This window comes from Kogia breviceps, chromosome 9, assembly GCF_026419965.1.
Source record: "Kogia breviceps isolate mKogBre1 chromosome 9, mKogBre1 haplotype 1, whole genome shotgun sequence".
Classification (NCBI taxonomy): domain Eukaryota; kingdom Metazoa; phylum Chordata; class Mammalia; order Artiodactyla; family Physeteridae; genus Kogia; species Kogia breviceps.
The window spans coordinates 16,266,610-16,289,753 of NC_081318.1; the positions used below are offsets into that span (position 1 = coordinate 16,266,610).

At 39.5% G+C, this 23,144-nt stretch overlaps 1 protein-coding gene across 2 annotated transcripts in view; it reads left to right on the forward strand.

Annotated features, from left to right (window-relative positions):
- PTN (pleiotrophin) overlaps positions 1 to 22,567 on the forward strand; it is a 93,755-nt gene extending 71,188 nt beyond the window's left edge. Inside the window, exons 4-5 of one of the 2 annotated variants that reach the window (XM_067042070.1) lie at positions 1,677 to 1,838; positions 21,819 to 22,567. In XM_067042070.1, the coding sequence (XP_066898171.1) occupies positions 1,677 to 1,838; positions 21,819 to 21,874 (218 nt within the window). In that variant the 3' untranslated portion in view covers positions 21,875 to 22,567. The remainder of the gene's footprint in view (positions 1 to 1,676; positions 1,839 to 21,818) is intronic. The other variant, XM_067042071.1, reaches the window with a different exon arrangement.
- Positions 22,568 to 23,144: the final 577 nt, after the last annotated feature.

Consider the following 23,144-nt stretch of genomic DNA (forward strand, 5'->3'; position numbering starts at 1 on the left):
TCTCCTCCTCCTCCAGATCTCTTTCTGTTACTTGCAGGCCCTCTCTCTCTTTTGTTCCCTCCCCACTCCCCACACTGTTTCAGAGATTTACTTACCAGATCCAGCAGGGCTGCTATGAGCCACTTTTCACAGATTTTCTCTCATTGACGATTGCCAGTTTCATGCTGACCTCATCTCCTTATTTGAGAAGGAATCTTTCACACTTCCAACTTTAAACCCACCACTGAACACCCAAATTGCCTGTTTTTTCACTTTCTAGATTCCTTGTCTTTCTCAGCCATAGTGCTGAGAATAGTGCCCCAAATATTCTCACTGGTTTACAGAAATGTGCTTTGGCCTATTGATCAATGGAGACGGATAATGAATACACGCACTATATCTTTTTCATTCTCTATAACCTTTGGGGTTATAACTTTTTAGGAATGGAGGTAAATTCTGTAAAGGCATGGTGAAATTCAGATACATTTGATCTTGAATTGTATATGGGTACCCTAAAGAACTACGTGCAAAATGTCCTAAAAAGTGTGTCTTAAAGGTCTTATACCTAGAATATATAAAGAGCTCTCAAAACTAACAATCCAATTAGAAAGTGGGCAAAAGACATGAACAAACATTTTACTGAAGAGGATATATAGGTGGCAAATAAACACCTGAAAAGAAGTTCAACATCTTTTCTCCATTAGGAAAATAAAAATGAAAACCAAGAGACATCACTATATACTACACACCTATCAGAATGGCTAAAATTAGAAATCACATAAATTGCTGGCGAGGATGCAGAGAAACTGGATCACTCATACATTGGTGGTGGGAAGACAGACTAGTAGAGCCACCCTGGAAAGGAGTACGGCGGTTTTTCACAAAACTGAACTTGTGTTTACTATACAATGCAGTGGTTTCACTCTTAGGCATTCATCCTAGAGAAATGGAAATTTATGTTCTTATAAAAACCTATACATGAATGTACATAGCAGCTTTAGCGGTTACCAAAAGTTGAGAATGACCCAGACCTCTTTCAACTGGTGAATGGTTAAACAAACTAGGGTACATCCATACCATGGCGGATTCCTCACCAATGAAAGGAATAGACTATTGGTTCATACAACTTGGATGGACCTTCAGGAACTTTTGCTGAGCAAAACAAGCCAGTCTCAAAAGATTACATACGGTATGATTCCATTTACATAACGTTCATAAAATGACACAATTACAGAGGTGGAGAACAGATTAGTAATTGCCAAGGGTTAAGGAGGTACGAAAGGAAGAAGGAAGCTGAGTTCTGACTGTAAAAGGATAACCCGAGGGACCCTTGTGTTAGAAGTTGTTTGAATACTAACGGTGGGGGTGCTCACTCTTACCTACACATGTGATAAAGTCACAGAGGACTAAATGTGCACACGTACATATACGCAAATGAGTGCAGGTGAAACTGGGGAAACCTAAATAACGTCTACGGACTGTGTCCACGTCAATTTCCTGGTGGTGCTATTGGACTACAGCTACGCAGGATATCACCACTGAGGGAAACGGGGTGCAGGGTATGTGGGATCTCTCTGTATTATTTCTTGCATGTGAACCTACAATTACCTCACTACGAAAAGTTAACAAAAGTGTCTATTTTCATGGCACTCCAAGAGGAACTCACAGATTTCTGTTTGGTCCTACCCTGCCTCTAGCGGAGTGCAAATACCAATTCCAGGCCTGGGGAGAATGTGACCTGAATACAGCCTTGAAGACCAGAACCGGAAGCCTGAAGCGAGCCCTCCACAACGCCGACTGTCAGAAGACAGTCACCATCTCCAAGCCCTGTGGCAAACTGACTAAGCCCAAACCTCAAGGTAGGTTCCTGCCTTTGAACCATACTTTTCATCTGAGTGGACTGACGGACTCAGGCAGGATCTTCAGATGTGCAAACTCAAATTTTCCAGAAGGAAATCTTGGCTGAGTTACCTTTAGAAAGGGATTGAAGAAAGCTCATATATTGAGCATCATACAAGTACTTTTCAGCAGGCAATTGATGAATTCAGATTGAAGTCCTCTGCACAGATGGGGGGATAGGAACAGTCTCCTCACACAAATAAACAACTTAGCAAAACAGGCCAATTAAGACAGCTGCATGGTGACTATATATTTCAAGCCCTAAATCAGGACTACATCCTGACAAGTATGGACAAACTTAGAAAGATCAAGAGGCTGGAAATTAAAAATCAAGTCTCTCCTAGATTATCAACATATATAGTTTTCATGAAATCAGTTAAATTATTTTACATTTTTCCTTTTTCTACCACATAACTTGATAGGTTCTGTATTTCTAATACTTTTTTCAGAGCCTTTATATTTGTTTAGTTAGATTAGCTTACCAACTACATTTATCATGGAATTTCAGAATTATGTAGAGCTATCTTTCTATCCATTCCCAGAAAGTCAGACTCTGCTCTCATGCTGGAGAAAGTAAACCAAACCAAATATCATGGCCATGGTTTCATACAAATAGAATCCCAGCTGAGGAAAGACAAAGAGGTGTTAAACTCTTTTATTTCATTGTTGTCTGGGCTGAGTTATTTCCCCCCAAATTCAAATGTTGAAGTCCTAACACACAGCCCCTTGGAATGTGACTGTATGTGGAGATAGAGCCTTTAAAGAGATTAGAGTTAAATGAAGTCATATGGGTGGGCCTATTCCAATGTGACTGGCATATAAGAAGAGGAGATTAGGACACAGACGGACATACAAGGAAGACCATGTGAAGACACAGGGAGAAGACAGCCATCTACAAGCCAATGAGCAAGGCCTCAGAAGAAATCAGCCCTGCTGACATCTCAATTTTGGACTTCTAGGCTCCAGAACTGTGAGAAAATCAATTTCTATTATTTAAGCCACGTACTCTTTGGTTCGGTGTATGGCAGCCCTAGCAAATGAATACAGTGGGCCTCAGTCAACTCTGCATTAGAATATCTCCTTGGACTTTGCTCATTTTTGATTCTAAAATGAACCTGAAAATTCATCCTGGCTAGATTAATTATAAGGAGAAACTCAGAAAAATGAACATGAAATCCATAATAAATGAATATAAGAATATCCCCAGAAACTGGGGAGGATTGGCTGACTTGCCGCTGATGGTCAGGAAGGACCCCTTTCACAGGCCTCATTCTTTTAGCCTCGCTGAGGTGGTCCATAGAAATGGCTGCCTCCAACTTCAGGATGGCTAGAAGCAGGGTGGACCTGCAGGTGAATGCCTAGGATTCAGGCTGCTCTTTCCAGAGCATGGAAGCCTCTGCTGGCTGTAGTGCATGTTTGGAAGGTATGACGTGGGGCTAGGGTCAGTGCACTGAGTTCGTGTGCCAACTGTACAAATGTCAGTCATCTGGAGACAACTACACAGATCTAATGGAAATCAGTGGCCTTATCTGTTCAGTGAGATAGTCCCCAAACTGGAAGAACTAACAGATACAGTTTTCAAAGTAATTGATTTCTAACCTAGTCAGAGAACCAAAATCTTCAGCATACATATAGAGTGGGAAAAGAAAAGGGATTGAAGACGTCTCTATGTTCCAATCCAGTGGTTCTCAACCTGGGCTGCACACACAATTTTCTGTGGGAACTTATAAAAGTCCCGGTACCCAAAGTATAACCCCGACCAACTAAATCAGCATCAGTCATTTTGAAAATTAAAATGTTCTTTAGGAGAATTCAGTATCAACTAAAACTGAGACTTACTGCTCTAGTGTGAAATCCATAGACACATAGACACACACACACACACACACACACACACAGAGAGAGAGAGAGAAGCACACATGCCATCCTTGTTCTCTCCTGTGGTGAGAGAAACTGCAGCTTGACGGATGGGGAGGAAAAAACTGGGACCATGATTAAGTAGGTGGTGGACGATGGTGGGGCTGGGTGAATATGGAGAATGTTGAAAAGTCTGGAGTATATCGGACAAAATGGGAACGTGATTAAAAAAGACTCTTCAGGATATTTGATAAATACATTAAGTGAGGCTCCTTTTTAATTGGACTGGTGAATAGTTCACTTTTTACATTTCCCATTTAGTGATATGTAATGCAGGTTAAAAGTCTGATTCAGGCTTGAAAAATAGTGGTAAAAATATTTCAAGTGTGTAGACAGTCTGTAATTTTTTATGTCAAAAATTAAGGTAGATAATTAATTGAAAATGGAATTACTCTGAGATCTGTATTTCACAACATTACCAGTTATGCATTTCGTAGGTCATTAAAACGTAATCTTCTTTTTGTGCATAACATACCTTTGTTAAAACTAACCTTTTCCCTCTCAACAATGGAGGGTTCCATGAATCCTGTTTTGGCACCAGGAACTCTGCACAAAGAATAATCTTATCCTACGAGTTGAGCTAGGGAGACACGTCAGATAGAAGATCTTCTTAGTGGGATTCACTCACTTTTTCCATGACATATGTTTCCTAGTTTAAGTAAAATGTAACAAGTGGCATGTGTGGGTGCCATATATATTTATACCATTTTTCTCAAATAATCATGAATGGATATTACAGCTTTCCCTGTGTGAACTTCTGCACTTAAGATAGCTCCTTTATTTCTGATCAATGGAAAAACAAGTAATAAGATGGAATCTCTATTATGATTAGTATTGTTCTGTTTCTAATCTCACGCCTTGCTTTAAGTGTTTTACATATATTATCTCATAAAAATTCTATATATTCTTGCAAGTAGTAAATAGTGGTATGAAGGAAACTGAGGAGCCCTGGTTAATTTATTCAATATTTGCCCAGGGTTACATCTCTAATAAATGACAGAGTCCACATTCGGTTGACTCTAAATTCACGTTCTCTTTTATACCCTGCGGATTTCTCACTTAATCTCATATGAGTATAAGGTAACCTCCATGAGTTTATTTTCCTTTGAAATAGGAGAAGGTGAGGTTTGTAAAGCCCAATACCGATGTGCAGGATGACGCCCAAATGGAAGAAGACAACTTCTAGAACATTATTTCTAAAACTGTTATGAAAGACATCTCCCAGAACATAAGTTTCAGGAGGATGGGGACCTGGTCTATTTTGTTCTCCACTGTATCCCTTTTGCTTCGAACATGGAGCAGCACATAGTTAAGTGCTGAATAAATATTTGGAAAATAAATAAATGCTAAAAGAGGAGGAAAAGGTTTCGTACACTAGATCCACCAAAGACTGGTGGAAGCTGTAGTAAAGAAGTCATTTAAGCAAATTTTTCTCAAAGTTATACAATAATAAATTAGTTTCTTCCTTTATTCAGGAAAGAATAAGTCATCAATGCTTTCTCCTATTTTATCTCAGCACATGAAAAAGACAGAGGGAAAGTAGGGGACCCACTAATTTTGACTCGGGCACTGTCATAGGCACTCCTCATCATTTAATTTATTTTATTTTATTATTTTTTTTATTGGGATATAGTTGTTTTACAATGTTGTGTTCGTTTCTACTGCACAGCGAAGTGGAGTTCTCTGCTATACAGCAGGTTCTCATTAGGTATCTATTTTATACGTCTTAGTGCATATATGTCAATCCCAATCTCCCAGTTCATCCCACCCCCCCTTTCCCCCTTGGTGTCCATACGTTTGTTCTTTACATCTGTGTCTCTATTTCTTCCTTGCAAACCGGTTCATCTGTACCATTTTTCTAGATTCCACATATATGCGTTAATATATGATATCTGTTTTTCTCTTTCTGACTTACTTCACTCTGAAGGCCAGTCTTGAGGTCCATCCATGTCTCTACAAATGACCCAATTTCGTTCCTTTTAATTTAACTTGAAGCTTAATTTAAGCTTCAAAGCAACACTATGTAGTGCATTTTATTTATCCTACTTTATATATAAGAAAACACAGGCTCAGAGAGGTTAAGCAACTTGCCCGAGGTTTCACAGCTTGTAAGTGTTGAAACCAGGATTCAAATTCAAAGTCAGACTGACTCAGAAGGCCCACTGCCTTTTCAATCGCACCGTGCTGCCACTAGGTTTTACAAACTCATGAAACTCTGGTAGTATTAGATAAATCTCAATTCCTAGACTCATTACGTGGTAGAGCTTCTGGGGACCTTGCCTGTGATTGATGGGACCCTCATGTAACAGACGAGGACAAAAAAAAATCAGTGACTCATCCAAGTCCCCCTATTGTTGAGTAGCAGAATCAGTTCCAGGCTTTGTTCTCTTTTGACATCATTATTCTGCCTTTTTAAACCCAGTCACTAGAATGTACCTTTTTTTCCCCACACATCATTATCCTTCTCATGAGACACATCATCAGGTTCTGGGATTTTTTTGTCTGTTTTTTTTTTTTTTTTTTTTTTTTTTTTTTTTTTTTTTATAAAACTCTTTTGCTTGGTTACTGGCCTCTTGTTTTGGGAAATGGTAGTGGATCAATATGCAAACTGCATGATTTTCAGTGTGAAAAACATGCTCTTTAAATTTTAGAATGGAATATAAAGATGTTGGTAAGGCTGTGACAACCCAGCATGAAATTGAGGAAAGATGGGAAAACATCCGCCTTGCGGGATAATCGTTGTGACTTGATTATTAACAAGGCTAAAAGATTAAAAAGACTTGCTTGGGGAGAGGAGAGAACGGATGCATGGACACAGGGGGAGAGGGGGAGGGTGGGATGAATTGGGAGATCAGTTTTGACATAAATACACTACCATGTGTAAAATAGATAGCTAGTGGGAACCTGCCGTACAGCACAGGGAGCTCAGCTCCGTGCTCTGTGATGACCTAGACGGACGGCGTGGTCGGGGGGGAATGGGAGGGAGGTCCAAGAGGGAGGGCAGATATGTATACGTATAGCTGATTCATTTCATTGTACAGCAGAAACTAACACACCATTGTAAAACAATTATACTCCAATTAAAATAAAACAAAATAAAGTACTGGAAAAGAAAAAAAAAGACGTGCTTGGGGAGAGGAGGTGCTTAATATCTAGAATTGCCATCTAAACTTTGGGAAATTACTAAATTACTAAATATCCCACTTGCTTTGCTTAAAAATTGTCTTAAAATTCATTACACTCCATTCTAACAGCATTACCTTTTGAGGTAAAGAAGTGGTCCTTCCTATGGCTGTGTCAATATTGTACAAACTCTATTCTCTAGCCTTGGTCCACACTTTCAGTGATACCAGATATCAGGTTGGAAATCCTTATCTAAAGGTTCTCTTGTGTTGAAATCCCACTTAATCTGAAGAGAGGTTTTAGTCATTCACTTCTATATAATATACACAGAAGAAGGGAGACTATTGATATTCTAACGTAGACATAAGAATTGAAAGATGCAAAATTGGAATGTAGCTTTCCTGGGGATGGGGACAGATTGCTCTGGGGAAGGTCATTGATTGACTGAAAGGTTATAACTGGAATTTGCTTAATTGCTGCCAGAATCTGGCAGGGAGAAATTGGTGAGCAATTGTGTGGGCACTTGAGATTTTAATTTCTTAGGAAAAGAGATTGAGAGTATTAATTAAAATTTTTCATTAAGAAGATCCTGTATCTGTCCGAGTTTTTAGCCACAGCAAGATCTATTCTAGCTAGTGAAGCAGAAAGGGGTTGATTGAAGAGTATTATATAGCTCACAGAATCTCTACAAGGGCCAGAGGATTTGACTTGGATCCATCAATATTGCAGAGAAGGCAAGAGATTCAAGAGAAATGTCTAATCACACCATCCGTGACTGATATAGCAGACACCCTCTTGCTGAAATTACCCACTGCTCAGCACATATGATACTAAGAACTGGACACTGGAAACTTCACCTTCCCTGTACCCCTAAAACCAGACACGTCCACCTCCTTTCTTGCCCAAATGTCCAATGTCCCCAAGTTTGGCCTTATTTTCTACTTGTTCACTTCTCCCTCTAAGACTCATTTAAGAGTGCCTGCATGGTAGAAAGTAGGTCACATATAAAATTCTGTTGTAAGAGGGTCTGGGAAATGTCTATAACTTTCCAAACTCTGACTGTAAATATGAGAAGAGAAGCTTGAAAGGGCTTTGAATTGCTCTTTAGTGAGTGATCCTTCAGGGAGTATGTGTTGGAGTATATCATCCGACCTACCCCTCTCTCCTGTCGGGCTAGAAGAGGCATTGATGACATTTCTTGGAGAGCAACCTGCCCTGAGTCATCCTATTGGACCAGTTGAGTACCCAACTGTAGAGAGAGTTAGGTCTTTCCTTCTTGGAACCACCAGTCATTCTTTGTTGAGTCATTTCAGTCTTTTCAGTTTGAAAATAATGCACAGGAATAATTGAGCTGTGGCCAGTCTGGGCTGACAGCGCTATATCAAAGATCAGAGCAGAGAACCCTTTGGAGGGCAAATAACTGTTCTCCAAGCCCAAAGTGTTTCTCAGTGGTCCCCTTGGAGGATGGACTCACCGTAGAATTAGAAGATGGCCGAGCTGAACGGCACTGCCGGGCTGGGCCCTTCTGTGGGGAAGCTGTGGTCCCCCAGGCAGTCCTGGCTGTGGGGGCAAGTGCAGCCCAGGGAAGCGGGCTGCTCGTAGCTATCACCAGAGTGCAGAGTCAACGATGAGGCCAAGGTGGGGGCTTGTGTGGAAGGCACCTAGATGAACTGAGATTTTCCCAGGTGCCACAAATGATATAGCCTAATGATCATCTTGGACCGTTCTAGAATCTTGAGTTATCATTGACCTGGAAATTATTAGTTGCGTTATAAACAAGATACATAAATATTGTGAAGTATCGTGAAACTCCTTTTGATACTGACAGGCCAGCTTGGCATACATCTGCTTCCAAGCTTGCCTGACAGAAGGGTGTTCGCAAATGGCTTCTGGGGTAGACAGAGGGAGAAGCACATGGATGGATGTCAGTGTCTCAGGGGGTCCAGGCAACAGTGGTAACATCCCTCTTGCTGTCTGTCCACCAGTTCATGCTCTGCTGGTACCAAGTCCTTGTTAAACTTCCCTGCTCTCGATAACCCTAATTCCTTTTATTTCTTCCCAGCTATTTCTAAAAGTTTTGCCATGTCGCTGCTCTCTCTTTTTGGATGATTTCCTAAACCTCTCGGGTTTGGCAATTCATCTTTAAAGATCAAAAGGACAGCAACCATTTAAGTGTGAGATTCAGCTGTGTGCAGGACACAGCGTTTAGCAACTGATCATTAAATGGGAAAGGGGGTCATGGAGTGATATTCCCAGCATTCTCGATTCTCTCCCGCTAAGTAGATTCTTTTGTTAGTTAGAAGAAAGATAAAAGATGCTCCCCAACATTTCTTTCTATTTTCTGGGCTCTGACATCCCTTGGGAATGAGCATGCAACCCTCTGTGGATGAGCTTTGCTAGGCTGAGAGACTTTTAACTGTGTTGAAAGAGGTGAATGCACAGAATCCCACTGTAGGCCAGCCTGGAATGGGCTCCCTCCCCTCTAAGACCCCTGATGGGGTTGATGGCTGCTGCCCTTGCATTTGACCAGAAAGAGGCAGCCTGGGGCATCTTATGGGGATTTTTTTGTTCTTTTTAATCAGAGGGAAACACTCTTATTCAGTTTGGCCTCAAGGTTTTCATTTCTTTTTTATTCTGCTTGTGGAAATCTTTGAATGTCTGTTTTATTGCCCATCCATGATACTGTTCTTGAAGTGAGAAAATCGAATTCTGCAACTTTCTTGTTAAAAGTTTCTGTAAAACCCAGCTCGTTCATTGAGCAAGTATTTATGGAGTGGGTTCTAGAGGCAAGAGGTAGCACCAGGGATAAATCAATGACCTATATGGACCTATAGTGCAATAGGAGAAACAGGAGGATAAATCCCAACGTGCTGCTCAGAATACAGAGGCTATGAAAGAGAGCAGCATGCTGTCTTTTGGCATTGTTTCCAGTTTATTCACTTATTTATAAAATCTATTAAGAGCCGACAGTGGTAAAGGTTGTATGTTAGGTGCTACTGATATTAAACAAGTTTCCTTCCCTCTTACTGCTATGTTCTAGTGGTGGTGGTGGGTAGATAATAGTGACCAAAATAAATAACTACTAATTACAATTAGAACTACATATTAGAGTAAAATCTAAAGAGCCAAGTGTCAGAGTGACCAAAAGGGAAGGGGGCTAAGTTAGATAGAGTAACTGGGGAAAGCTCCTTTGAGAGGTAACTTTTGAACTTGGACTTGAAGACATAGAGCAGCTAGCCATACTAATGTTCTAAATGAAACGAGGGGAAGTTCAAAGTCCTGAGGCCAAAAAGAGCTTGTTTTGTTCAAGGATTAGAAAAGAGATCAATATGAGAACTTGCCGGACCGCCCTTCCGAGCCTTGAGTCGCTACCTTTTCTCCCGGGGGCCGGCTCCTCTGATGAGACACTCGCTCACCCCTGCCTCTGCCCGGAGTGCGCGCCTGCCTTGCCCCACCCTCAGCCTCCTGAGGTCAGGAGCCACAACCCATTCCCCTTTGCAAGTTACTACATCTCATGTCCCTAGTCCCTGAGAGGAGCTCAACATATAGTACTGACTTGATGAACGAATGATGTGTCCAACTAAACCGTCCTGGTCTGGCTCACTAGAACACATCATTCATTCATTGGCTGCTGAAAGATGTACAGAAAAATCACAGTTAAAGCACAGGACACTCACCTGGAAGAAGAGTCACCTGGGTGTTTTACTCCCATCCTTGTTAAAGAATTTTTGTTTCTAATTGCTGGGACAGATGTGAGGACTAGGAACTATAAGTATTTGTAGAGTTTACTTCGTGCTGTGTGTCTGCTTCCATCTCCCTTGGTGAATTCCGTGCTCAGAGGCTCATTAGCTATGTACACACAAAACAGCTATATAATAATTAGTATCAAGGAAGGCTGCATAATAGAACAATGTTTGCACTAATTAGATACTGGGTTGAGAGACCTTCTTTTTATTTCCCCCTGAAGCTTCTGCATTTCTCCTTTCTAACTTCTGTTTTGTGTCTTAGGTTTGAGCTATTATCATCAGCATTTCTTGAGCATCACGAAAGTAGTTGCTATTTATTGAGTATCTACAACGTGACAGGCACTATATAAGCCCTTAGCACGCGCTGTCTCACTTGGTCCCCACCAAAGCCCCAAGGAGTTTGGTTCGCATTTGACAAACGAGGACACTAAGGTTGCAACTTGCACAAGGTCACTAGCCCGTGAGGGGTCACGCTTGAACTTGAAGTCAGGACTGTGTCCAGAGTACTTTTCTGTTATACCAGTTCCTCCTAAACTGAGTGCTTCCTATGGGATCTATTTGGGTATTGTAAAATAAATGACTAGCTTTGGTTTCTGTTTTAACGATAATTCTAAAACATTGGTATAAGCATGTTTGGCGTCATTTACGATTGAGTCATGTCAGATAATTTTTGACTCAAGCTGGGGTCCTCTAAAGGGGTTGAGTTCCTCCAGAGTAAGACGCAGCAGTGCAATGCACCCTGTTACACTCAGTGGCCTCCAAGGCTCGACCCAGGGCTGGATTCAGGGCTACCTTCTCTCCGCTGTGCCATTCGTAGAGATGCTGGTGCTTCCCCAGGATCCAAGGCACCGGTGTCCTGGTAACAAGTGCTACTAGCAGAGATACTTTGCACACTCTCCGCGACTCCAGCCAGCTTGACCCTGATGCAAAGCCTTCAGGAGCCTACAGGGAAATCAAAGCGGGCTGGCTGCTGCTCAGCGCACAGACAGGGAAGAGAAAAACAGGCTTTTCCAGGAGGAAAGAACAGTACTTGTAGAGAGCTCAACAGAAATCCAAAGAGCAAGAAGCAGGTAAACATTTTTCTGGTGTCCTCCTTCTGGGTCACGCAGGGGGCAAGGCCCAGAGCTCTTTGCCACAGGTTCACGCATTCACAGCACTCACTTTCGCAAGGCAAAAATAATTTCAGGAATTCTTTTCATTCTACAGAAAACAGGACAACTTTATTTTCAGGTCTTTGCCCAGATGCACAAGAGTAATAAATTAAGCTGCTGTGAAGGCTGCTGTCTAAAAAAAATGTAGAGAAGTCAACAGGAATCTCCTCAGATCTTACCTTTGCTGCTGCTGTAGACAGGGCGTTGGGTGGATGGGGGTGGAAGGAATCAAGTAACGGGAAAACGTAGCTCACCTGCTGGAAATCTGGAGGACAAGGGTGGAGGCGGGTGAGTGGATTAATGCAGAGAGCATCGTGAAACCATTAACGAGCATAAAGCCCTAGAGTAGGCAGTACCAAAGTCACATATTCAAATGATGTTATTTAAAATGTTGGGAACAGATTTTTTAAAAACATAAGAATAAACACGTATATTTTGCATCTCTACAACTAGTGTGAAGTCTAGTTCACTGCTGTATTAGCTTGCTAGCACTGCTGCCACAAAGTACCATAAACAACAGAAATTAATTTTTTTCACAATTCTGGAGGCTAGAAGCCTGAGATCAAGGTGTCAGGTGGGTTGATTCCATCTGAATGCCATGAGGGAAGCGTCTTTGCCAGGCCTCCTTTCTTGGCTCATAGATGACTGTCCTCTCCCTGTGCCTTTACATCGTTTTCCCTCTGTGCATATCTGTGTCCAAATTTCCTCTTCTTATAGGGACACCAGTCATATTGGATTAGGGCCCACTCCAATGACCTCATTTTAACTGAATTGCCTCTGTAAAGACCCTGTCTCCAAATATTTTCACACTCTGAGGTATCGGGGTTAGGAATTTAACATGAATTTTTGAGGGGGACATAATTCAGCCCATAACAACTGATTCATATATATATATAAAATATATATATTATATATATTTAAAACAACTGATTCTTATATATATATATATATACACATAACAAAAAATTTCATTTAGGAGTGAATAAAAAATGATTTATTGAGCTGTACTTACTGAGCTTTTAAATATTCTAGAGTTCAAGCTTTTCCCCTTTTTCATAAATCATAATTTGAGTTTCCAGTAACACCAGTCATATAATATTAAACATCAGATATGGTAATAGAAAAATAATGATGTGCTAAGTGGGAATTACTTATTGTTTATAATGATACATTTCCTTTCTGACTTGGGCTACAATATAAATTTTAATATTTTATAATTAGGTAAATTTTCTACCTATGCCTTCATTACTGCAGAAACAAGCTTTTAAACATTTAAATATCATATTAGAAATAAGCGTTCTTCTTTTCTGCTTTTGATGTAGAAGAAGGCAGTTAATCTGTGTGGGGGGAAGTCACTGTGAAGAAGTGTAAGATGTTGAGAGTGGCCTAGGACTGAAGAAGGGGCAGATGCTTTGCTGAACAGAAGAAACCTACACATTCATTTCCCCATCTAAGGCTGTGTGTGTGTGTGTGTGTGTGTGAGTGTGTGTGAGTGTGTGTGAGTGTGTGAGGGGGGGGTGGAGAGAGAGACACACGTGGATTTAATTATATCACTCTATTCTAGCTTCTAGAGCTCTGCAAAGTAGCTGGTAGGCGTGGGACGGAGTTAGGGCCCACAGTGTCACCAAGCCTGACAGCATATAGTGGCTGCCAAACCAAACACGTACATACCCCGAGTCTCTAACACAGGTATCTGCACCCGCAAATATACGGGCATAATCATAACCTACATTCTCAAAGCTGCCTATGTAAAATCACACATTCTTTGAAGAGTTTCACTTGCTTTAGCTGTATTTGCCTCTCTTCAATGTTATTTAGCACTTAAAAACCTTGTTTTTTATTGGCCAAAGCTGAAAAAGACAAAATTTAGCAGCTGAAAGTGAATGCAAACACACACACACATGCGTGCACGCACACACACACACACACACACGCACAGAGCTTTTTGTTTTCCTTCTGTAACTATCTACAAGTGAGAAAGCCCTGGATTAAAGGATGTACAGATGAAGCAACTCTGATTCCTTTCTTCACTGATCTTCTCTCTTGTGAATTCAGAGGAAAAATCCACAAACATTTTCAGTTGTTTTCACATTTTCAAACACATGAAGAGGTGTAGCTGATACATAAGGACAATGTGAACGTGCTGAGCTAAAAAGAGGGGTTTGACTTGGTGACCTTCTACCTGGTACACACATGCACATAGGTCAGATCAGGGAGTGACCCCATCACACTCATGTCTACTGTATAAAGGAAGCGCATGATAGAGAGGATTCCTTTCTAGACGGGTTGGAGAAGCCAATAGTTATCTCAATGTTTTCCTTCAAAGAAAAGGAAAAGGAGAGACAAGAGGGAAAAGAGGCTGAAAAGAGGAGTCTCTGGGTGAAGGGAGAAGGGCTTCATCTACTGATCCAGCGAGAGTTGTTTTGGAATATAACTGACATGCTTAGGGACTTTTCCTAAGCTTGCTTTTGGCGGTTGACAAAATAATTTCCTCACCTGCACTAAATCTTCCGTTGGGTTCACGTTACTCACCGCTGCTCTCATGGCTGGACTTGCGATTTGGAGGCTGTGCAGTTAAGTGCCGAGTCACCTCTCAAAGTAAATGGGGGCAGAACAGAGGTTCCTCAGAGGGTCCAGACACATTTTGTTTGTGTCTAGACACAGATGTATACTGTTCTTTATGCACATCTACTTGATGTCAGAAAGCAAACATGTGTAGGAGGGCAGATAATTGGGAGGAAGCTGTAGGTATTGTTATGAAATAGAATTGATGAGCCAAAAGGAAGGTGGACAGTAAGGGAAGGAACAGCTATCAGCACATGGGCAGCACTGAGTAGCAGCCGTATGCAGGTGGATATGTATGTATAGAGGTAGGTATGTTTTCCATACGTAATCCTAGAAGTAAATGCATCGAGTCCCTAAAAGAGGAAATGAAGTGAGTGACATTACAAAATAAGAAATCGAAGAGGAAACAACTCAGCATTACACAGATGTTGGACCAAGCCATATCTGAGAATAATATCTTAAGAACAAAAATCTAACAGATTATACTATTGATTTTTAAATATATAGAAATTTCTTCCCGTACCGTGCCACTTAATATTGGGAAGTTTAATGAATGGTGCCATGCCGGGAAGCCAAGCCAACTAGTACCTGGATCCCTGGTGGATCACTGAGTTGTACATTTACAATTCAGCAAGCCTTGTTATCAGTTCTGAGACACAGCTGGCATGGTGCAAGGAATTAGATATCTCCAGGTGACTAGGCAGCTAATTCTTAAATACAGGTGAGTTCCTTTAAATAGGTTCATGAAGCATTAAAAGGGTGTTGGTGGTATCCAGATCTTGGACTTATTTACATTGCGATGTTACTGTTTGTCAGTAATCTGATCTCTTTCCTTCACTCAGTTTTCATGATTTATTGAATGAGTCTCCACAGGTTAGCTTTAGGGCTTTCTATGGCATGCCTCCCGCTGTCCCTGTCTGCTGGTAATCTTGACCTCTGAATCTTCAGTGTCCATTTCTGAGTGTTCATAGCTTCCTCATATAGGAATTCTACCTCTTAGAAGGTACAAATCTCTTTCCTAGTCTAATCAATAGTTCCTCCCATCGATTTAATGACCCAAAGCCATTTTATTTGAATCAGTGGCAAAGAGAGGTTGACTCAGTTAAAATTCAAGCGCCTCTCAAATCATTTCATCTCTTAATTTTCTTTTTTTGTTTTCTGTCTACCCCTTAGGTCATGTGAAAGAAAGAAATCAAACCAAGACATTTTGCTCAGAAAATGAGATTAGCTTATCCCAGAATTTTCAATTCTTCTGCTTCGTAGAATAACATTTCTTCTCAAGTTCTTCAAAAAATCTTTAAACTGATGTCTTTCAATGCTCACTCACAGCCATATTTCTTCCATATTTCCCTAATATTGGATATGGGAGTGGGTGTTTACTTGTACCATCCACATGGCAATCCTATTTCTAAAAGGGCCTGTGAATAGATGAAAAGAGATGATGCATCCTGTTTGATTATTTGCCCTTTGAGAACGAGTTTGCTGTGATAGACTCATATAGGTTGCTGATAAAAAATTAAATTGGTACTTCCTTTCAAGAAAGAAATATGCCAGTATATACCTAAAGCTTTAAAAACATTCTGTCCTTTGATCAAGTAGATTCTCTTCTAAAAATGTATACTAAGGCAGAATTTTAACACACAATGATTTGTCTGTAAAAATACACATTGCACCATTATTCATAATAACAGAAAGTGGGAACACACCAACTGAGCAGCAAAAGAAGAAAGGTTACAAAAAATAAGGGTGGGCATATCATAAAGGAATACTACTTGGTCATGTTTCAAAGTATATGCAGTGGCATGAAAACGAATACAACAGAACTTTTAGTATAATATACTTTATCAACTGTCAATATGTTCCTAGTTTAAAGTGTATATTACATATATTTATAGAAACGAAACATAAATAGAACCTGTTGCTAAAAGTGTTATCTCTATATTGTGAAACCATGGGTAATTTCTTTATCATATGTTTCTTTATTTTCTATATAAGCTAGTATTACTTTTAAAACAGAAAAGCTAACTAATATTTTTTAAGAAGAATGAAATAACTCAGAGAAGAGGAACTCTCTCCCCGCTCAGGCCAAATCTACTATAGACATACTTTTTCTCCCTAGTAATTAATTCTCTTTTACATCACATGCATCTGTGGTGTACCAAGAGAAATATGGAGTGAAGCCATAAAAATGGGTGCCATGATCTTTAATATAAATATACACTTTCAGAGTACTTTACAATTATGAAAGACTCTCACATAAAGCAACCTTGAGAACAGTACTTGTAATGTAAGCTCTGTGACAGCAGAATTTTGTCTTGTTTGCTATTATATCCCAGCATCTAGACCAGCACCAGATATGTAGTCGATATAGAGTAAATATTTGCTATATGAATTTTTTTGTCTAGTAGCAGTAAAATGGGATCTTAGAGGTCATAATCTCATATGATATTCACGATGGCCCTATGAGGAGGATATACCAGGTTTTATTATCCTCAGTTTACAGAAACAGATGCAGAATGATTGATTTGCCCAAGACCACAGAGCTGGTAAATGGAAGACATCAGTTTGAACCAATCCTCTAGGTGAAGACTTGGTGCTCAGTACATTCCTAACAGAACTTGTATCCTCATTGCCCGACTAAACAAATGGCCGTCGTGCCACTTATTTCTTCAAAGACCATCAAGATTTTGTTTTCTATTCAGATTTTAAAGTATATATATGAGCTCAGAATTTATTCTAGCAGAGCTCATATTATTCTTATTCTTCTCACTGCCTCTATGCTTTATGATCAGTAGTTGCTATGCATTGAAAGAATTTTCATGGCTAGATTTTGAGTTTTCTACATAGAATATGGTAAAGATGGCACTCCAGGTTCTGTGATTCATAGCAATATGAAGATCCTGAATCGTTTAGAGTAGTCCTTTTTAGGAAAGACTTAGTGCTTTCTGAATGCTTTCAAATATATCTCAAACAAAAATTCCTGCTTCAATTCAAATAATATAAAGTTTTACATATATACCATGAGAAAGAGATAAGCACCTTCCTCCATCAACTCAAAAACTGGCCAAAGAAAGGATGAAAGTTTGGAAACCCAGGAAGTTAAAGCACACCAAGGGCACCACTGTGAGTTTCCAGTGCAGCAATGTCTCATTCAAGGGAACAGAACAAGCCCTTTGCTCTCATGTTTTGACAATGGCTCATTTCCCGTTTGCACCCATTTCTGCTTCACAACTTCAGTCCAGGTGGGGAAGAGTGATAGTAGCCTGGGGTGTTATTTGAGGTATGGTGTGTGTGTACTTCTGTCCCTTGACTTGGCTCTTTTCAGTGTGAATTAAGGTGCCAAACTATTTCAAGTCAGGACAATGATCACATGGGCTCTTAAAACCTTTAAGAGACGCCACTGTATGACTTTATTACAAAGCACTTTGTTTTACCCAGTTAGACCCCTGGTCTAGGCCAATTCGTGACCCTCATGCTTAGAGGAAAGGTTTCTTTCACCATAACCTTGAAAGACTACTAAAATCAGACACTACTTTTACCCACAGAGTTAATTCAGGACTTTAAAGACAAGAAAAGTGTTGAGAAGCTTGGATAAATTACATGTATATATGTTTGTAAATTATTCTTTGTAAAAAATTCTTCAAAGAATACTTAAAGAAGAACTTTAAATATTTCACTGAAATATCACAAGATTCTGATTGAATTTATACTTTTTTACTTTCCTCAAGACAGACTACTTTTCTATGTACTAATGAGTTGACTCTCTTTACTTCCCCTTCAAGTGTTTATTTCTTCCCTCTGCATGCAACAAATATTTTTTTGCATTTCATGTACTAGGCTTAGCATGTACCAGGCACTGAAGACACAGATGCAAAAGGCAAACATAGTCTCTACCCTCATAGGAAGGGGAAAATGCATGTTAAATAATTCAATACAGTGTTACTAGCAATGAGAGGCACAATGGAAGTGTCTAACCATGGGTGAAATATGCTTAGCTTGGGAGTTTGGGAAGGGCTTCCTTGAAGAAGTGAAACTGAAGATCTTAAGAATGAGTTGATGTTGGCCAAGCAAAGTTAGGATAGTAGGAATAAAAACACTCAGGTAAAAAGAATGTAATATGTAAGGACTGTGGTGGGAATAACCAAGGAAAATTCAGGGAACCTCCATAAGGAAAATGAGTACATAAGGAAAATGGTAAGCCAATGAGGCATGTGTTCTTGCCATGCTGCAGACTTATTTAGTTCACTGAAGATTTACTAGTCAGCTATAATGCACTAGGCACCATGCTTTGGGCTAGGGGGTTAACAGTAGTAGAGATTCTGCCCTCTCACAGCTTATGCTTTGGTGACAACTACAGTACTAGAGATAAGTGCTCTGCTGGGGAAATAAAGGTTATAGGCTTCTAACTCAGATCAAGAGCTTAACAAACTAGAAGTGGTGTCACAAGTGGTTCCTGAAGGATGGGAGGCATTAACAAGATAGAGGTGGTCATGGAAGTGTGGAGTTGATGGAATAAAGAGTGGGTTTGAAGGCCAAAGACTGAGAGAGAAAAAGGAATGATGTGCTTGGGGGAATTGAAATAAGCCTAAGTGTACAGATTCAAGTAAAGGGAGGTGATCTGAACAATTGGGCAACATATAAGCAAAACATAAGACCAATGGGCATTTACTACAGATGTGATGATAAATGGATGTGGTACTGTGCTGTGCAAAGAGTTCCAAGAGTCAGGGAACGGCCCCTCATCTGATTCTACTGCTGGATCATTGTAGACCTTGAGGAATCACTGACACTCTTTTGGTTTCTCTTTCTGCACAAATTACATAGGGGAGTTGTATTAAGTTCTTTCTTGATCACAGATTCCATGATACTATTTAAAAACCCTCATGTAGACAGGATAAAGCTTGAGAGGATGTTCACAAGTTTTTGAGACCACAGAGACAAGTAGTGACAGAGCTCATTTTGTTTGTCAGTAACATGTATGTAAAAGCCACAATGTGAGAAATCAAATTGACCTTATACAAATACAAACTCTTCCTTCTTTCCACTACCTTTTACTGAGACTCCTCATTTTTCTATTTATATTGAACCCAGAGTGAACTTAAGGTGTGTAGGGTGTCAGAGGAATGCCATGATGACTTGTCAGTTGCATCAAAAAAATAAATTGATTGATATTATGCAGATTATATGGCAATTGGTTGATTTCTTGGTATTTAGCAAGTTGTTGATTGATGAATATAAAATAAATGTCAGGCTCAGGTAACAGAGAGAGGATGTGCTCTTGCCTTTACCAAGGAGAACTGAGGAGAGATTCCCATTCCCAAAGTGTTCCCTGAAATGAACAACCTACATTAGTCAGATCAAATAATGTTCAATATTCAGAATAACTTTAAGTGTTATGAAATATAATTTTACAAACACCTGATTGGTATGGGATCCATTTACTTACATATGAAATAGGGACATGCTAGCCAAAATATGCAAATTATTGCCCCAAACATCCACTCTACTGGAGAGCTAGAGGATTATAAATTACTGAGGCTTCCCCAGTAAGGAAGGGATCTGGAGAAAATCAGACAAAGGAAATCAGAGTTATATTTCAGTTGTCATCTTAGATTATTCCCTGAGGATACCATTTTAATATACAGCTGTTACTTCAAATGTCAACCAAAGACTGGGAATTATTAAATGTTCAGACATGATTTGTCCAGAAATTGAACAGAAAACCTTCTTTGATCTTAGAGTTATCTTTAAACTTGGAAGTTCTGGTCATCTCACCTTTAATAGGTTAAAAAAAGGGAGACTTTTATAATGACAAGTAAAAATAGAAAGAATAAAAAATTGTTACTTCAGTATGGAGAGGGGAAAATTTGAGGATACACATGAACAAAATGAATGCTTATGAGCAGCAATTTAGCAAAATTTTAGCAACTTCTGACCTAATTGTGTATTTTGCACCCTTGAAGCTTGAGTAAAGGAAGTTAAGGACAATTACTTTGTACAGAAATACTACTTCATCTAATATATAATGGACTTTGGAACTTATCTGAAGAGCTGGTAAGAATGGAAAAAGCTCAAGTTCTGTTTAAGTATAAGCTGGGTTTTGTACACCATTTGTGGTTGGTGTCATGTCCCCTCTCATCATAAGCCTTATGACCCTCTTAGACACATGCCCTATGATCTGATGAACAAAGCCCTAATCCCTACTGGCCATTGTTTGCGTCTTGATATTCCTCTGTTGCTTAGCACATTCAATAACCTGCTCAGCGCACATGTCTTGGTGATGACAAAGAGTATTAATCTTACAGAGAAATTACCTCTTGTTCTTAGTCTATTATCACACTAATGATGACCGCTTACCTTTATTGGCTCATGTCATTGTGCCATGTTGTGTTCTCAGTGGATTTTATACAACTCATTGAATTTGAATATGAACCCTACGAAGTGGTACTATTCATATGCCTGTTCACAAGTGAGGAATCTGAGACACAGATACACAAATTAACTTTCTCAGAGTCTTATAGTAACTAGCGATGGAGCCAGAATTTAAACTCCAGCAGTCTGGCTCCAGCCCCAAATCCATACATTTCTGCCACTATTGTGGACCAAATGGGGGTAGTATTTTAGCAACATTTAGCAATATCCTTTTACTCGCTAGCCTGGTGATGCTGACCATTCTTATCTTTGGAGCCAAAGCTGACATGTCCTATTCTACACTGCATTCTCCTATGCTTAGGAAAAGGGAGATGGCAGATGACTGAATGGAAAAGGATAAAGTCTTTTGATTTAAATCCTCATAGGTTTACTCACCTGGTTTAGCCAGGTTGGTACATTCCACTTGCTTCATCCAAGGCTAGGAGTCTCTGTAGAGTCAAAGCTCCATGTTTGGTAGGTTCAAAGGTGGTCCTTCACATATGAATAGCTGGCTAAATGTATAAACAGAGGGCAAATCAGGAGTGGAAGCATTTTGAAAATGTTTGTCAGTAAAGAATGCTTATCAGCTCTCCATGGAAAGGGGATGTAGGAAGTGAGGGGCTGAGAAAGCATTTGTAGCTCTCCATTGAGCAATGACCTGGCTTATTCTCTCAGAGATGCTGGCTGTGTTTGTATTTTCTAAGTAGGAACCCCAGACGGTATGTTGTTTATCAAATGGGGGCAACCAGTAAGATAACAGGCATTTATATGTGTTCACACAGGGAGGTAAGCTGTATTACTCCTGCCTATTCTCATAGGCATTCTCCTGGCAAAAGCACAAAAGCAGACACCCCCCCCCCAACCAGACACACACACACAGACACACACACACACACACACGTACTTCTTCTATGTATCTAATAATTTATCTAATCATTTCATTCCGGGCCATTTAAAAGACAAGTGGCTCCCTCCCTCGCAGCTTACTAATGCAATGCTTTTTCTTCTCTTTTATTTTTAATCACAGCAGAATCTAAGAAGAAGAAAAAGGAAGGCAAGAAACAGGAGAAGATGCTGGACTAAAAGACGCCACCTTCCGTGGACCATGAAAAGAACATCAGCAAACAGGATCAGTTAACTATTGCATTTATATCTACCGTAGGCTTTTTATTCAAAAATTATCTATAGCTTAAGTATACAATAGGCAGAAACAAAAAGAAAAGAAAAATTTTGTAGTAGCATTTTTAAAAATGTATACCATAGTACAACTAGGGGCTTATAATAAAGGACTGTAATCCTATTTAGAAAGTTGACTTATAGTACATGATAAGTGATAGAAAACTGAGGTAAGTTTTTTGAAGTTATGTGATATTTTACATTTAAAATCTTTTTTTACATTTTTTTTCTTTTGGCAGCAATTTAAATGTTATGACCATGTAAACTACTTCTCTCGTTAGGTAATTTTTTCACCTAGACTTTTTTTCCCAATTGAGAAAAATGTCTACTAAACAAAGCAGCAATAAAATATGATCATCCTATTTGAGGAAAATATCTTTTTTTCTGCCAATGGATTTAAAAAAAATTTTAGTCAGCAAAATGAGGGGAGTGGGGTCAGAGCATGTCCTAGTTCAATGTTGACTTGTTTAAAAAGAAAAGCATTAAAACATGAAAGTATTTTGCTTTGGCAGAAATATTTGTTTTCTTGATGAAATTATTTTTCCATCTGAGAAAAAAAAAAGACTAGGAAAATAAATCAAGGTGATGCTGAAAAAAAGATGCTTTTGTGTGCAATAATTTGATATTGTAACCCTTCTCCCTTTGTCACCTACACTCAACCATCTGACCTGTTAGTAGTGAGAATTGATCATACAAGCTAATTAAATCACTCTTGGGCACAAATGTCATATAGATGTAGCTGTAGATGTAGCTCTATAACTATATATATATTCTAACTTTCTATCAGTATATAGTAGGTTAGACTGGTGGTACTGAATGAAACAAAAGTTCCAAAGTAGTCTAGTGTTTGGAAGAACAGAAAAATGCTCTTCTTCTATTGAATAAGTTTGGGCTTGCATAGTCAAAAATCAGTAACACCAGGCAAAATAGTAGCCTGTACTTGGTTTCTATAAGCCAATAATTCTTACTCTGTTATCTACTATATAAGTGCCATGGACTGTCTGTACAACTAACTCCCTTATCCGCTGAGCTCTGAACACAGTTTTTAAGTAAATATCATAAGTCTATGTTTCTATTATTCAGAGAAATAACCTCTCAGAGGTCAGCTGGGATTAGTCTCAAAGTATTTCTCTTGAAAAAGCCGCTTCTAATTTTAAAGCGATAAGACTCAATAAAC